The sequence below is a fragment of the Trichosurus vulpecula genome, chromosome 9 (genome assembly GCF_011100635.1).
Source record: "Trichosurus vulpecula isolate mTriVul1 chromosome 9, mTriVul1.pri, whole genome shotgun sequence".
In the NCBI taxonomy this organism is placed as follows: Eukaryota; Metazoa; Chordata; class Mammalia; order Diprotodontia; family Phalangeridae; genus Trichosurus; species Trichosurus vulpecula.
The window spans coordinates 101,563,481-101,578,909 of record NC_050581.1 but is presented as its reverse complement, the minus strand read 5'-3'; the positions used below and the strand labels follow the sequence as shown (position 1 = coordinate 101,578,909).

The window sequence follows — 15,429 nt, the reverse complement described above, 5'->3', positions numbered from 1 at the left end:
GGTCGCTGGGTAAGGTCTATCGCACCATGCTGGGAGCGCAATGGAGCAGGGCCCAGCATGGGCTGCGCCCCAACCAATCAGACCTGGGGCCGGGCATAACAGGCCCTAGCACCCTGAATCAGTGAGCTATGGCAGTTACCAGACTTCTCAACCCACAAACACCAAAGACAACAGAAAAGGTTAGTGGGAAAAACTGGGGGGGACAGAGTGAAAGGAGCTCCCTGTTCAGCCACCACCCTGGGGGCAGCACAGATGGTGCAGCTACAGAACTACAGCTGCAGTTGCTTCAGGCCCCAGGCCCACCTGGTGGGAGGAATTAAATGGAGGATTAGAGCAGGAGTGCAGAGCCAGCTTAGGTCTGAGTCAGGTCCGGGTTGGCGGTTCTTGGGGGAGGAGGAGCACTGGTGTGGCAGAGCTTGCTGTGTAAAAATAGCTCTGAAAACAACAGTGCAACCCCTCAAGGTTGGGACAAAGAACTCTATACTCCACAAGCAGTCATATCCCAACGAAAAACTCAAGGGTCGTGTAAGTTGCCTGGGAATATGGCCAGGCAGCGAAAACGGACTCAGATTCAGACTCAGACTTCAGAATCTTTCTTTGGTGACAAAGAAGACCAAAACATACATCCAGAAGAAGTCAACAAAGTCAGAGACCCTACATCAAAAGCTTCCAAGAAAAACATGAACGGGTCTCAGGCCATGGAAGAACTCAAAAAGGATTTGGAAAAGCAAGTTAGAGAAGTAGAGGAAAAATTGGGAAGAGAAATGAGAGGGATGCAAGAAAACCATGAAAAACAAGGCAATGACCCAAAAAAATACTGAAGAAAATAACACCTTAAAAAATAGACTAACTCAAATGGCAAAAGAGCTCCAAAAAGCCAATGAGGAGAAGAATGCCTTGAAAGGCAGAATAAGCCAAATGGAAAGGGAGGTCCAAAAGACCACTGAAGAAAATACTGCCTTAAAAATTAGATTGGAGCAAGTGGAAGATAGTAACTTTATGAGAAATCAAGATATTATAAAACACAACCAAAAGAATGAAAAAATGGAAGACAATGTGAACTATCTCACTGGAAAAACCACTGACCTGGAAAATAGATCTAGGAGAGATAATTTAAAAATTATTGGACTACCTGAAAGTCATGATCAAAAAAAGAGCCTAGATATCATCTTTCAAGAAATTATCAAGGAAAACTGCCCTGATATTCTAGGGCCAGAGTTTTCAATTTCAATAGAAATTGAAAGAATCCACCCATCACCTCTTGAAAAAGATCCCAAAAAGAAAATTACTAGGAATATTGTCACCAAATTCCAGAGCTCCCCGATCAAGGAGAAAATTCTGCAACAGCCAAAAAGAAACAATTTTAGTATTGTGGAAACACAATCAGGATAACACAAGATCTAGCAGCTTCTACGTCAAGGGACTGAAGGGCTTGGAATATGATATTCCTGAGGTCAGTGGAGCTAGGATTAAAACCAAGAATCACCTACCCAGAAAAACTGAGTATCATGCTCCAAGGCAAAATATGGACTTTCAATAAAATAGAGGACTTTCAAGCTTTCTCAGTGAAAAGACCAGAGCTGAATAGAAAATCTGACTTTCAAACACAAGAATCAAGAGAAGCATGAAAAGGTAAACAAGAAGAGAAATCATAAGGGACTTACTAAAGTTGAACTGTTTTGTTTACATTCCTATATGGAAAGATGATGTGTATAATTCATGAGACCTCAGCATTAGGGTAGCTGAAGGGAATATACATAATTAGAGAGACAGAGGGCACAGGGTGAGTTGAATATGAAGGAATGATATCTAAAAAAATAAAATAAAATTAAGGGATGAGAGAGGAATATATTGAGAGAGGGAGAAAGGGAGAGATAGAATGGGGTAAATTATCTCACATAAAAATGGCAAGAAAAATCAGTTCATTGTAAGGGAAGAGGGGGCAAGTGAGGGGGAATAGGTGAATCTTGCTCTCATCAGATTTGACCAGAGGAGGGAATAACATACACACTCAACTGGGTATCTTACCCCACAGGAAAGAAGGAGAAAGAAGATAAAAAAGGGGGGATGGTAGAAGGGAGGGCAGATAGGGGGAGGAGGTGATCAAAAACAAACACTTCTCTTTCCCGTGGCAGGTCTGAAGCAGGCGGCTGTGTAAAGATGAAGCTCAACATCTCTTTCCCAGCCACTGGCTGTCAGAAACTCATCGAAGTTGATGATGAGAGAAAGCTACAGACTTTTTATGAGAAACGGATGGCCACTGAAGTTTCTGCCGATGCCTTGGGTGATGAATGGAAGGGTTATGTGGTCCGAATCAGTGGTGGGAACGACAAACAGGGCTTTCCCATGAAGCATGGTGTTTTGGCTCATGGACGTGTGCGCCTGCTGCTCAGTAAGGGCCATTCTTGCTATCGCCCTAGAAGAACTGGAGAAAGAAAACGTAAATCTGTTAGGGGCTGTATTGTGGATGCCAACTTGAGTGTCTTCAACTTGGTTATCGTGAAGAAAGGTGAGAAAGATATACCAGGACTGACAGATACAACTGTGCCTTGTCGCCTGGGGCCCAAAAGAGCTAGCAGGATCCGAAAACTTTTCAACTTGTCCAAAGAAGATGATGTTCGGCAGTATGTTGTGAGAAAGCCCCTCAACAAGGAAGGTAAGAAACCCAGGACCAAGGCTCCTAAAATTCAGCGTCTGGTGACTCCCCGTGTTTTGCAGCACAAACATAGACACATTGCTTTGAAGAAGCAACGTACCCAGAAGAACAAGGAAGAAGCAGCAGAATATGCTAAGCTTTTGGCCAAGAGAATGAAGAAAGCTAAAGAAAAACGACAAGAACAGATCGCTAAGAGACGACGTCTGTCTTCCCTGAGAGCCTCCACCTCGAAATCTGAGTCCAGTCAAAAATGAAATTTCTAAAAATGTGTTAGAAATAAATAACTTGTCAAGTGGGAAAAAAAAACACTTTTGAAAAGGGACAGGGTCAAGGGAGAAAACTGAATAAAGGGGGACTGGATAGGAGGGAGTAATATATAGTTAGTCTTTCACAACATGAGTATTGTGGAAGGGTTGTACATAATGATATGCATGTGGCCTATGTTGAATTGCCAGCCTTCTTAGGGAGGATGGGTAGGGAGGGAAGAGGGGAGAGAATTTGGACTCAAAGTTTTGAAAAACAGATGTTCAAAAAAAAAAGTTTTTGCATGCAACTAGGAAATAAGATATACAGGCAATGGGCCATAGAAATCTATCTTGCCATACAAGAAAGTAAGGGAAAAGGGGATGTGGGGGAGTGGGGTGACAGAAGGGAGAGCTGACTGGGGAATGGTGCAACCAGAATATATGCCATCTTGAAGTGGGGGGGAGGGTAGAAATGGGAAGAAAATTTGTAATTCAAACTCTTGTGAAAATCAATGCTGAAAACACAAATATTAAATAAATAAAGAAGAAGAAGAAGAAAAGGAACTAATTTTATTTTACAAATCTCATGAGATTTAGGCATCACCTCCACTAGGAAGAACTAGTGGACAGAGGCGGATCACAAAGGCAAAGCACCAACATATCACAAAAGAACTCCCACCCACCACTATCCCTCCTCTGCATTGGCTGGAAGGCAGACTCACAATCTAGGCCCGAAAAGCTAGACAAAGAACCAGCCAATCCAAAACATATCTCCTTATTTATTAACTAGCTGCTGATATGGCAATAATATGGCTAAGGTAAAGAGGAGGAATGAGGAAAGAGGGAGGGGTTTTCCTGGTACAGGGAAGGAACAAGAACAACTGGTAGGCACTTATTGCTCCAGGCCTGGAATCCCTGACAGTTAGGTAATCACATTCCTACAGGATTAAATCCCAAGGTCCATTCCATCCTCTCATTGCCCCTGTTTATTCCAGAAATAAAAAAAAGTAATTTTTATATTTTCTCTCTCTGTGAAGTCTTCACAAGAACTATCTCCCACTCAATGACAAAAACAGAAATGTATATTCTAAAACAAGAAGAATCTATCATGATGACATGATGACACTCCATCTTCAGTCTCCACAACCTGCAGGAGATCGATCTGAAGGACAACAACCTCAAGACCATAGAAGAGATCATCAGTTTCCAGCACCTGCATCGCCTCACCTGCCTTAAGCTGTGGTATAACCAAATCGCCTACATCCCCATCCAGATCGGGAACCTCACCAACCTGGAGCGGCTCTACCTGAACCGCAACAAGATAGAGAAGATCCCTACCCAGCTCTTCTACTGCCGCAAGCTACGCTACCTGGATCTCAGTCACAACAATTTGACCTTTATTCCTGCTGACATTGGACTGCTACAGAACCTTCAGAATTTGGCTGTGACAGCCAACCAGATTGAGGGCCTTCCACCTGAACTCTTCCAGTGTCGGAAGCTTCGGACCTTGCATCTGGGTAATAACGTGTTACAGTCACTGCCACCCCGGGTGGGTGAGCTGACCAACCTGACCCAGATTGAGCTTCGGGGCAACCGGTTGGAATGCCTGCCTGTGGAGCTAGGGGAGTGTCCCCTGTTGAAGCGGAGCGGATTGGTGGTGGAGGAGGATCTCTTTAATACCCTGCCCCTGGAGGTGAAGGAACGGCTGTGGAGGGCAGACAAGGAGCAGGCCTGAACCCCCTCTGGAGAGTCCAGGGGATGATTCCCAATGCTGCTGGCGTAGGCAATGCTGAGCCCATTCCATTCCAGGCCCGCTTCCAAACTCACCTCCCCCCCTACCACCATCCTCTCACGTCAGACTAGCCAAGAAATCCTTGAGTATTGAGGCCAGAGATAAACCAAGCAGGCCCAGCAGAGTAGAGAGCAGGCTGATCCTCCTGCACCAATCGAGGGAAGCAAGGCTCCAAGATCATAGAGCTGAAGAGGAAACAGGAGCCAGTGGAAACTGCCATCAGATTGGGCACAGGCAGTGAAAAGAGGCTGGTCCTGCTCTGCCTGGGGCAGACCAGAGGGCCGTGCAGTATTTGGACAGTCAGGGTCAGTGGATCAGGACAGCCTCTTCTGGTGATGTCTCTCTCCAAGCAGCTGAGTTAGGGCCGGGGGGCCTCTGCTCACATTAGGGGAGCTGATGGCTATTATCTAGCTATCCATCTCAAACTGCTATTACCATTCATTCCCCTACTTTATAACAACTAAATTTTCTCCAAATTAATAATTCATTTTCTCATATTAAAGAAGCAAAGAAAACTAAAAACTATGCTGCTTAGCACAGTATTTTCAGTAAGATCTAAATATTTTCTAAATCACATATGTATTTGTCATCTCCCCTGTAGTGACTGTTTCATTCATTTTATCTGTGTCCTCAGCTCCTAGTAAATAGTGTACTCTTAATTAATACTTGCTGACTGACTGACCAAGAGTTCAATAAACCACTTGTCCCAATACTTTGAGAATGTATTAATGTTCTAGCTATAGAAATCCTTCCATGAACAAGATCTAAATATTTTCTAAATCACATATGTATTTGTCATCTCCCCTGTAGTGACTGTTTCATTCATTTTATCTGTGTCCTCAGCTCCTAGTAAATAGTGTACTCTTAATTAATACTTGCTGACTGACTGACCAAGAGTTCAATAAACCACTTGTCCCAATACTTTGAGAATGTATTAATGTTCTAGCTATAGAAATCCTTCCATGAACAAAGATGATACAGTTTAAAGATACATTTTGTTATCAAAAATGTCATTAATTTGTAGAAATCATGCAGAAGGCATAGGGATTTAAGTATGCCAGAAACAGGGACTTATGATGTGAAAATATAATGCTAACAAAAATAAAGCCAATATGAAGTAATGCTACAAATGAAACTAATTCACGTTATAATTATTCAATTGTAAATACTGATACTGGGTCCTCACCTACACTTAAGAGAAAAGGAGAACAGCATATTAAATAGAGGAAAATTTAGCTAAGTCACAGCTAAATGGCATAGTAGATAGAGCACTTGGTCTGTAGTCAGGAAGACCTGAGTTGAAAAGCAGCCTTGAATATTTATTATCTATATGTCCTTGGGCAAGTCACTTAAACTCCATTAGCCTCAGTTTCCCCAACTATAAACCGGAGATGATAATCGTACCTTCTTTTCAGTATTGTGAGGATCAAATGAGACATCTTTGAAGGGTCTAGCATAGTACCTGGCACTACAAAAAATGCTTAACCCTTCCCCTTCTTTATTACCAGCAACAACAATGACTACTACAAAACAGCCCTGAGCTTATGAAAGATGGAAGGGTGACAAACCAACGCATCCTGTTTCTTTTACCTCATCAGAGTCGAATCCCTATTATGTCTGCATGTGTCCATCACAGCAGCAGGACTACAAGTTCCTGTCGGTCAAGGTTTGGCTTTAATTTCTCTCTTGTACCTCTCCCAGTCCCTTGCATACAGTTCATTGTACAGAGCAGATGTTGCTAAGTTAAGCACAAATGACTGACATAAATTCCTTTCACCAACTGCCACCACTGGGAAAGGCAAGCTGGCCTAGGAAAAGCAGCATGACATTCTGAGGCTGGAGGAAGCCATGAGATACTCAAACCACTCAATTCCCCTCAGACCCCAAACAGGAAAACCCAGGACCCAGCAATCAAGAGCCCTTGAGATAGTAGGGCCCCACACACCATCTATGTTGGCAAGGCTGTGAGAAGACAAACACATTAACATTCTGTTGGCGGAGAGACAAACTCATTACAGCCATGCTGGAAAACAATTTGGAATTATGTGAAAAAAATAACCAGCCCATTCACATCCTTTAACCTAGCCAAAAGGTTACTGTGCATAAACTCCAAGGAGGTAAGAGAAAAAAGAAAGGTCCCATATATACCACAATATATACAAGCAAGCAGGACAATTATTAGCACTGTGCTAAATTACATACTTTCCAAAAATTAGCTGTATTTAATAGAGTCACAACTTCACATACAACCCTCTTTTTCTGTTCTCTGTATATGAAAATATTCATTCTTGTTATTTAAATTCTTAATTTTTAAAAAAGAAAAATTCTTTTAAAAGGTAACTCAAAGATATGGTATAGCTAGAAGAGTAAGCACATGTAAGTTGTTACTGATGTTCCTCACTTTACTTTTTTTAATACCAATAAGGTCAAAGATTTGTTCCACAACTTTGGTATCTTTGCCTCCTTCAATACCCTCACAATTGTGCTGCCTCCAGTACAAGTCTCCTCTTTAATACTTGGTCTCGTTTGGATGCTTTTGCAGCCCTTTCTCTCTAATAATTTCTGCATATTCATCATCACTATCATCACGGCAACAGTAATATTGATATAGTATTTATATAGTACTTTAAGGTTTACAAAGCACTTTACAAATATTTCATTTTATCTTCACTTATAAGTTCTTTTACATTGCAGCTGAGAAGCAATTTGGTATAGAATGAATAGAGCCGTCAAGTCAAGGTGGGCCCCCCCCAAGGCCCAACTCAATTGCCTTTCCTCACCACTAAGGCTGAAAACGAACCTTCAAACCCCTTGAATTAATCTAAAGCACTCTGAATCTTTCCTTTAACTCTACCTTTCTGCTTTATGTGGTACTTATCTAGGCAAATGTCTCGTTCTCCCAGCTAAAAGGTAAGCCTTCTGAGGGCAAGGCCTGCCATTTTTTGCCTGGCACATAATAGGCTTGCTGAATAATAAATGCTTGCTGAATTGAATTGTTCCTGCCTCCATCCTTTGTTCTCATTGAGACCTCCAGTCTCTATACCTCTCAATATTTTCTCAGATCATTATACCTACTCTGACTTCACTTTCATCAATTCTTAAAAGAAAGAACGAAACCAATGCAACTAAAAAAAATTAACAAAACTGAACACAAAAAATGAAACAATAAACACAATCCTAGAATAGCTGGATTTACAAATGAATTCTATCAAGATGCTAGCAAATACTAGAAGGCTTAAATGCAACACTAAGAGTTTGCAAAAAAGAGGAAAATAAGGGATCCTACCAAATTCTTTCTATGACACAAATTGTAATCTTGAAACTTAAACCAGGGAGAGACCAAAAAAAAAAAAACCTCTACGGGCCAATACCCTTAATGAATGTCAATGCAAAAAAATTAAATAAAATATTAGCCAAGAGGCTACAACATGCCAAAAAGATTACACACTGGGTTAATAGGAAGAGTGCAAGGTTGTTTCAATATAAGAAAAACTACATAATAAACCATATTAATAAGAAACAATTAAATGATATTATTATATTAGTATAATAAATAGATAACAGAAAAGGCTTTTGACAAGACACATTTCTGTTAAAAACACTAAAAAGCACAGGAATGAGTAAGCCCTTCCTTAATGTGAAAAAGAGTATATATCTAAAACCAAGCATTAATATTGTGATCTTCCCAAAAATAACAATAACTAGCATGTTCATAATGTTTTAAAGCTTGCAAAGCACTTTGAAAATATTATCTCATCTTATAAAATAACAATAGGAAATAAGTACCAATTGCCTAACCACCTGGGAAAGGAGGTGCTATTATTATCTCCCATCTTATAAATGAGGAAGTTGAGTGAGAGGTTAAGTGATTTGTACAAGTCACACAGTTAGTGACTGAGGTCACATTTGAATTCTGGTCTTTCTAACTCCAAGACCAAAGATAAAGCAAGAATCTTAATTATCACATTATTACCTATTGGTGCTAGCTAAAGCATTAAGATAAGAAAAAGAAATAATGGCATACATGAAGAAAACAAACATCATTTTTGAAGATGACAGTCTACTTAGGGAACCTGAAAGATTCAATTAAAACAATTAACTAAAACAATAACCATTAAGATATCAGTATATAAAATAAATCCATGTCAGTCATCTGTATATTACCATCAAAACTCAGCAGGAGGACACAAATTCCATTCAGAATAACTGCAAAACATTATAAATATACAAAAATTTCAATATAAAATATTTGAAGTTCACCTAACCAGACGAAGACATCAGGCTGTCAACAACCATTTATACTACTAGGTGCCAGGGAACTGTGTTAAGTGCTGAGGATACAAAGAAAAGCAAGAAGCTCACAGTCTACAGACAACATACAATCATGCGCAAACATATGTGTATATGTGTGTGTATATGTGTAAGTATGTGTATCAGTCAGTAAATAACTTATTAAGTGCCTAGTATGTGTCAGGCAGTGTACTAAGCACTGGGGATACAAAAAGATCCAAAAGGCTGCCCTCAAGAAGCTCACCATCTAATTGAGGAGACAACAAGTAAACCAATATGCATAAATAAGCTATATATGGGAAACAGTTAAGAGATCGAAGATACCATTACATGACTTTGGAAAGGCTTCCTGTAGAAGATAGAATTTTGGTTAAAGGAAGCCAGGGAGAGATGAGGAGGGAGAGCACTCCAAGAAAGAGAAAGAGCCAGAGAAAATGCCCAAAGCCAAGAGATGTAGCATCTTATTCATGGAACCATCTGAAGGTCACTGTTGTTGGATCAAGTGTGTGTGTCAGGGAGTAAGGTATAAGAAAGAAGACTAGAAAGTAGGAAAGGGGCTGAATTATGAAGGCCTTTGAATGCCAAAGAGAGAGTTTTGTATTTGATGCTGGAGGCAAAGGAGCTACTTGGTCAGACCTATGCTTTAGGTAATTGAATAGAGGATGGAATGGAGTGGGGAGAGATTTGAGGTAGGCAGATCCACCAGCAGGCTATTTCAGTAGCCCAAGTATAAAGTGACAGGGCATGCACTAGAGTGGTGGCAGTATCAGAGGAGAAAAGAGGGCATATTTGAGAGATGGTGTTAAGGTGAAATCCACAGGCCCTGGGAAGAGATTAAGTATGAGGAAGTGAGACAGTGAGTGATGACATCTAGACTGTCGACCTTGGTGCCTGGGAAAACAGTGATACCCTTGACTGTAAATGGGAAGTTAGGCAGAGCAAAGGGTTTGGAAGGAAAAACGATGAGTTTCATTTTTAACATGTTGAGTTTAAACTGAATAAGAGTTTAAGATGTATGGGCAGTTAGATGAAATTGGAAGTTAGGAGAGAATTTATGGGTGGATAAATAGATCTAGAATCATCTGCAAAAGAGCTGACAATTGATTCCATAGGAGCTGACAAGATCACCAAAGGAAAGAGTTTAGAGGGAAAAGAGAAGAAAACCCAGGACAGAGCCTTAAGGAACACCCAACATTATCGGGTCTGGCCTGGGTAAAGATCCAGCAAAGACGATTAAGAAGAAAAGGGATCCAACAGATAGGAGGAGAACCAGCAGACAATGTCACAAAAACCTAAAGAGAAAAATCAAGGAGAAGAGAGTTAACACTGTCAAAAGATACAGAGAGGTCAAGAAGGGTGAAGACTAAGAAATGGCCAGTAGATTTGGCAATTAAGAAATCTCTGGTAACCTTCTAAAGAGTTGTTTCAGTTGAATGATGAGGTTAGAAGTCAGACTGCAAAGTTAACAAAATGAAAAGAAAGCAAGTGGAGATACCAATTGTAAATGGCCTTCAGCCTTCTCCAGGATCAAATATAAAATACTGTTCGACACCCAGAGCCCTTCATCACCTGTTTCCCTCCACCTTTCTGGTCTTCTTACACCTTATATTCCTTCCCCTACACTCCTCATGCACTCTCCAAACCAGTAACATTGGCCTCTCCCAACTGACACTCCATCTCCCAACTCTGGGCATTTTCACTGTTTCTCCATTCCTGAAATGCTCTCCCTCTTCATCTCTGCTTCCGGATGTAAGAAATGGTGGAAACAGTTTTGTTTCCACAGAGTTGAAAGTATCCCTCTCCCCCCTCCCCATCCCCCAGCTTTAGCAGAATGTAAGTTGGGTGAGTGATTAGAATCAGAGCTGTGATCTAGCAGACACCAGGCTTCTGGTCAGGTAAAAGGTCGGAGGCTTGCATGCGCATGCTTAAACCAGTCATTTGAGGTCATGACATAGGCAATCAGGGGGCTGCATCTGGCCAATGAAGAGCCTTGCGGGAGATTCAAATTGGGAGTCAATAAAAGAACTGGCATCTATCTGAGTCCTTGTACTCTCCTGTATTCTGTTCAGACCAAATAAACGTAAAATATAATTAAAACATTCCTGGCTTCCCAACAAGTATTGTTTATTCCTAGACAACATGAGTATTTTTATAACACTGACTTCCTTGGCTCCCTTCAAGTCTAAAATCTCATCTTCCAAAAGAAGGCCTTTCCCCATTCCCTTTGATTCTAGTTTCTTCTCTCTGTTGACAGCCTGCTGGTAGACCTGCCTAAGCCAACACAGTAAACTGAGTCATTTAATCTGTCTGCCTCAATTTCTTCATCTGTAAAATGGGCTGGAGAAGGAAATGGCAAACCCCTCCAGTATCTGCCAATAAACCCTAAATGGGTTCTTGAAGAGTTGGACACAACTGAAAAATGAATGAACAACAACAGATCTGCCTACAAGTCTCTCCCAGCTCCATCCAATCCATTCTCCATTCAGCCATTAAAGTGATTTTCCTAAAACTCAAACCTGATAGGAGAACTCCACCTCATACTGCTCACACACCTCCTACCCCACCTCTAAATAAACTCTAATGCAATAAACTTAGTAAACTCACCACAACAATAAACCCCCCATCCCGGCTCTAATGGCTTCCTTATTGCCACTGGGAGTAAAACCAAAACCAAAAGGGCATTCAAAGCCCTTCATAACCTAGCCCCCTCCTACCTATTTAGTCTTCTTACACCATACTCCTCAAAATCTACACTTCAATTCAGCGACAATGGCTTCTGAGCTAATCTACAAACAAGACACAGATCCCTAGGCTCCAGGTACTCCGTGCGCAATGGTCTCCCTCCCCCACTCCAACTACTGAGCTCCCTGGCTTCCTCTTAAGTCCCAACTAAAATCCCACCTCCTACAAGAAGCCTTCCCCAACCCCTGTTAATTTCAGTGCCTTCCCTCTGTTAATTATTTCCTACTTATCCTATATATAGCTTGCTTTCTATTATTTGGTTGCATATGGTCTCCCACACTAGACTGCAAGCTTCTTGAGGGCAGGTACTGTCTTTTTCCTCTTTTTATATCCCCAGGGCTTAGCACAGTGCCTGGAATGTAGCAGGTGCTTAATAAATGTTTGCTGAATTGAACTGATCATTTCCAATTTAACCTGTCTATATAATATATATATAATATGTGTATATATACATACATACATTTACATATATAATTTATGAATAACAATAGCTAGCATTTATATAGAGCCTACTACATGCCAGGCACTGTGCAAGAAGCCCCTAACAAATATTATCTCATTTAATCCTCATAACAACCTTGGGAGGTAGGTGTGATTATTAACCCCACTTTACAGATAAGGAAACTGAGGCAAATAAAGGTTAAATGACTTGCCTAGGGTCATAACTAGACAATATCTGAGGACTGATCTTCAATTCAGTTGTTCCTAACTCCAGGCCTAGAACTCTATCTCCTGCTGCCACCTAGCTGCCTCTACTACTGTATAATAGTTTGCATGTTATCTCTCCCATTAGACTTCAAGTTCATTGAGAGCAGAGACTGTCTTTTACCTTTCTTTGGTATGCTCAGCACTTAGGACAGTGCCTGGCACAACAGCAGGTATTTAACAAAGGTTTGCTGATTTACTAACAATTGCATACGGCCCTCAGCCTTCTCAAAGCATTTAGCCATGAAAGGGAAGCCATATGAGATGACAGCTAATGGTATGGGAGGACAGCTAGCAGGGATAAAGTGAGGGTTTCTTTAAGGCTTGGAGACACGGATGTGTTTATAGGAAGAAGGGATGCAACCAATAAGGAGATTAAAAAACAACTGAAGATTAGAGATGACAAAAGGGGCAATAAGATGGTGAAGGAAAGACGGGAGGGGGATCACTGGTGCACAGAAAACAATTCGCCTTGGCAAGAAAATATGAGACAAGGGGGAAGCAAAAGACATTTGAGGGATATGAGATAACAAAGAGATGATAAAGGGAGTTCTGAGAAAATGCCCTCAATTTTTTCAGTGAAGTTTTTCTCCCAATTTCCCACCAGTTTGACTGCTTTGACCTCTCTGTATGTACCTCTCCATGCACCTTCCTTCCCCAGGAAAAGGCATCACTGGGAAATTTCATTATGCTGCCAAGTTTGAATCTGCCTGGTCCTCACATCTCTTCAGCGCCTTCTGCCCTTCTGATTTGACCCTCTGACTAGAGTGAGAGCATAGGCTCCAGGGCTTCTACTTGTGGAAGGGGCTCGGCACAGTTTTCCTCCTGATTTCCCACTAGCTCCACTGCTTTCCTACTTCTCTACCCCTCCCCATCACCCTTCCCAGCCCCCTTAGATTCCTTTTAGTGTGTTGTCTTCCCCCAGGAGATTATAAACCCCCAGAAGGCAGGGCCTGTCTTTGTTTCTCTCTATATTTGCATTCTCAGCCCTCAGCACCATGCCTGGCACATAGTAGGCTCTTAAAAAACGTTTACTGACTCACTGACTGAAATATTTAGACAAAATTCTCAGTTGAAAGAGTAAGGAGAAGAAAAGCCGAAGGATGTATGAAAAAGAAGAAAAGGTTTGTAAAAGACATACTTGAGAACGCTGCCAAATCAGATAGTAATAACTCACTTCCAATTCAAACTCTACAATTCTTTTACTTTCAGACTACTACTTTAAATATTTACAGAACTTTCAGAGTTGCAAAGTGCCCAAAAACTTCTTTTTTTTTTTGGAGGGGAGAGGGCTGCGCAATCGGGGTTAAGTGATTTGCCCAAGGTCACACAGCTAGTATGTCAAGTGTCTGGGACCGGAATTGAACTCAGGACCTCCTAACTCCAGGACCCGTGCTCAACTCACTGAGCCACCTAGCTGTCTCCATGACTTCTTCAATACAGGGTGTTCCTAAAGTCTGGACACATAGGCAAAAATGCATATTTTCAAGAAATGAAATAAATGAAATTTTTATTTAATTGTAATATTAACAAATAACATCTTCAATATGATATCCATCATTTGTGATGCAAAGGTTGATGCGCTTTGCAAGATTCATGTGAACTCGACGCAATAACTCCACGTTGCCGTCAACTGCCTATGTGTCCAGACTTTAGGAACACCCTGTATTTAAAGAGATGACATTTTTTTTAAATGGGGAAGAAAAAAAATCTCAAGCACACTTCTGATTTGGGACCATCAACTGCGAACCTTGTGTCTCGGCTTCTAAATACTTTACAAGAACATGACTTCCACCAACACTGGGCAAAATTTTAGATCCGTAGATTGCAAAAGAAACATTGTAGCCACAAATTCTGACTCTAGGCCACTTAGCCACCTGTCTTAAATGGCACATCAGGCAAGAGCCAAGACTGCATGTGTTTCCTGGACGGCCCAAGTTAATTATATACAGACCGGGAGACAAGAACCAATTTGTCAGGGGTGCTCATTACCCATTTTAAGAACGTATCCATTAAGCACCATGTAAGGGCAAGGTCCTATGTCTGACCCTGAGGAGGGGGGAAGGTGGGGCCGAGAGGGGTCTGAAAGACGGGGAAGTGGATCTCTATTACCGGTATAATTTACTTCCTGGGAGGAAACAACTCTACCGATAAAATCGCTAACCTTTCTACAACTCCATTAAGGTCTGAAAAGGGTTTGACCAATACTGCCGAATTGTACACTCCACCACCCTGGGGGGCGTAGAAGATGAAAGGTCACAGCTGCCAGAGCTAAGGCGCTCACAGTCTGGGGATGTTAAGCACAGGTGACCGAGGGGCCGAGGAAAGGGGGAAGGGGCCAGGAGAGGAGTTAGGAGGAAACTGAGGCGGCGAGCGACGCCCTTCCCCGGGCAAGACTGGTCCGCGGCTCCCCACGGGCAGACCCTCGTACTGGGAGTCCCGGGCTCCTCCCGGCCAAGGGGACTCACCGAGCTGCTGCCTCAGCGTCATCACAGACACCAGGTAGTGGGCGATATCGAAGAAGGGGAACATGGAGACCCGGGAGAAGGCGAGGGTCAGCTGCTCCCACCCACATTCCATAGCGACGGCGGAGGGTTCCCCGCCCATCTTCGGGGCCTGGGCTCCAGCCCCAGCGGGTCGCTCCGCTCTAATGGGGGCGTTCCTCCTCCGCCAGCCCCCTCCTCAGCTCACCTCGTAAAGCACTGCGCGCATGCGCTCGATACCCCGCGGGACCGTCGGGAGGAGGGGGTGGAGAAGGGCAATCCGGGGGCGGGGCGGAGGCCTAGCGCGCGGGCGGGGGCGGGGCACCAACAGTCGCGGAAGGCGGTTGGCCAGGAGGGATAAGCCCCGCCTCCTCGCTCCCTTCACCGTGGCCACTTAAGGTCCGGTCCTCCTGAGGAGGTGGGGGCCGGCTGTCGCTGGGCGGAGCGACTTTTGCTCTTCTCAGAGGTTCCTTGACCTCCAGCCCCTTGAGATCACCTGGTCCGGATTTGGAAAAG

At 42.5% G+C, this 15,429-nt stretch overlaps 2 protein-coding genes across 2 annotated transcripts in view; one reads left to right on the top strand and one right to left on the bottom strand.

The window, feature by feature from the left end:
* TMEM38B (transmembrane protein 38B) overlaps nucleotides 1-15,167 on the bottom strand; it is an 83,678-nt gene extending 68,511 nt beyond the window's left edge. Inside the window, exon 1 of the mRNA XM_036738198.1 lies at nucleotides 14,899-15,167. Coding sequence (XP_036594093.1) covers nucleotides 14,899-15,037 — 139 coding nt within the window. The 5' untranslated portion in view covers nucleotides 15,038-15,167. The remainder of the gene's footprint in view (nucleotides 1-14,898) is intronic.
* On the top strand, nucleotides 2,124-2,952 carry LOC118831030 (40S ribosomal protein S6-like). Its single transcript, XM_036738199.1, has one exon. The coding sequence runs from the start codon at nucleotides 2,161-2,163 to the stop codon at nucleotides 2,908-2,910; it is 750 nt and encodes a 249-aa protein (XP_036594094.1). The 5' UTR covers nucleotides 2,124-2,160; the 3' UTR covers nucleotides 2,911-2,952.
* Nucleotides 15,168-15,429: the final 262 nt, after the last annotated feature.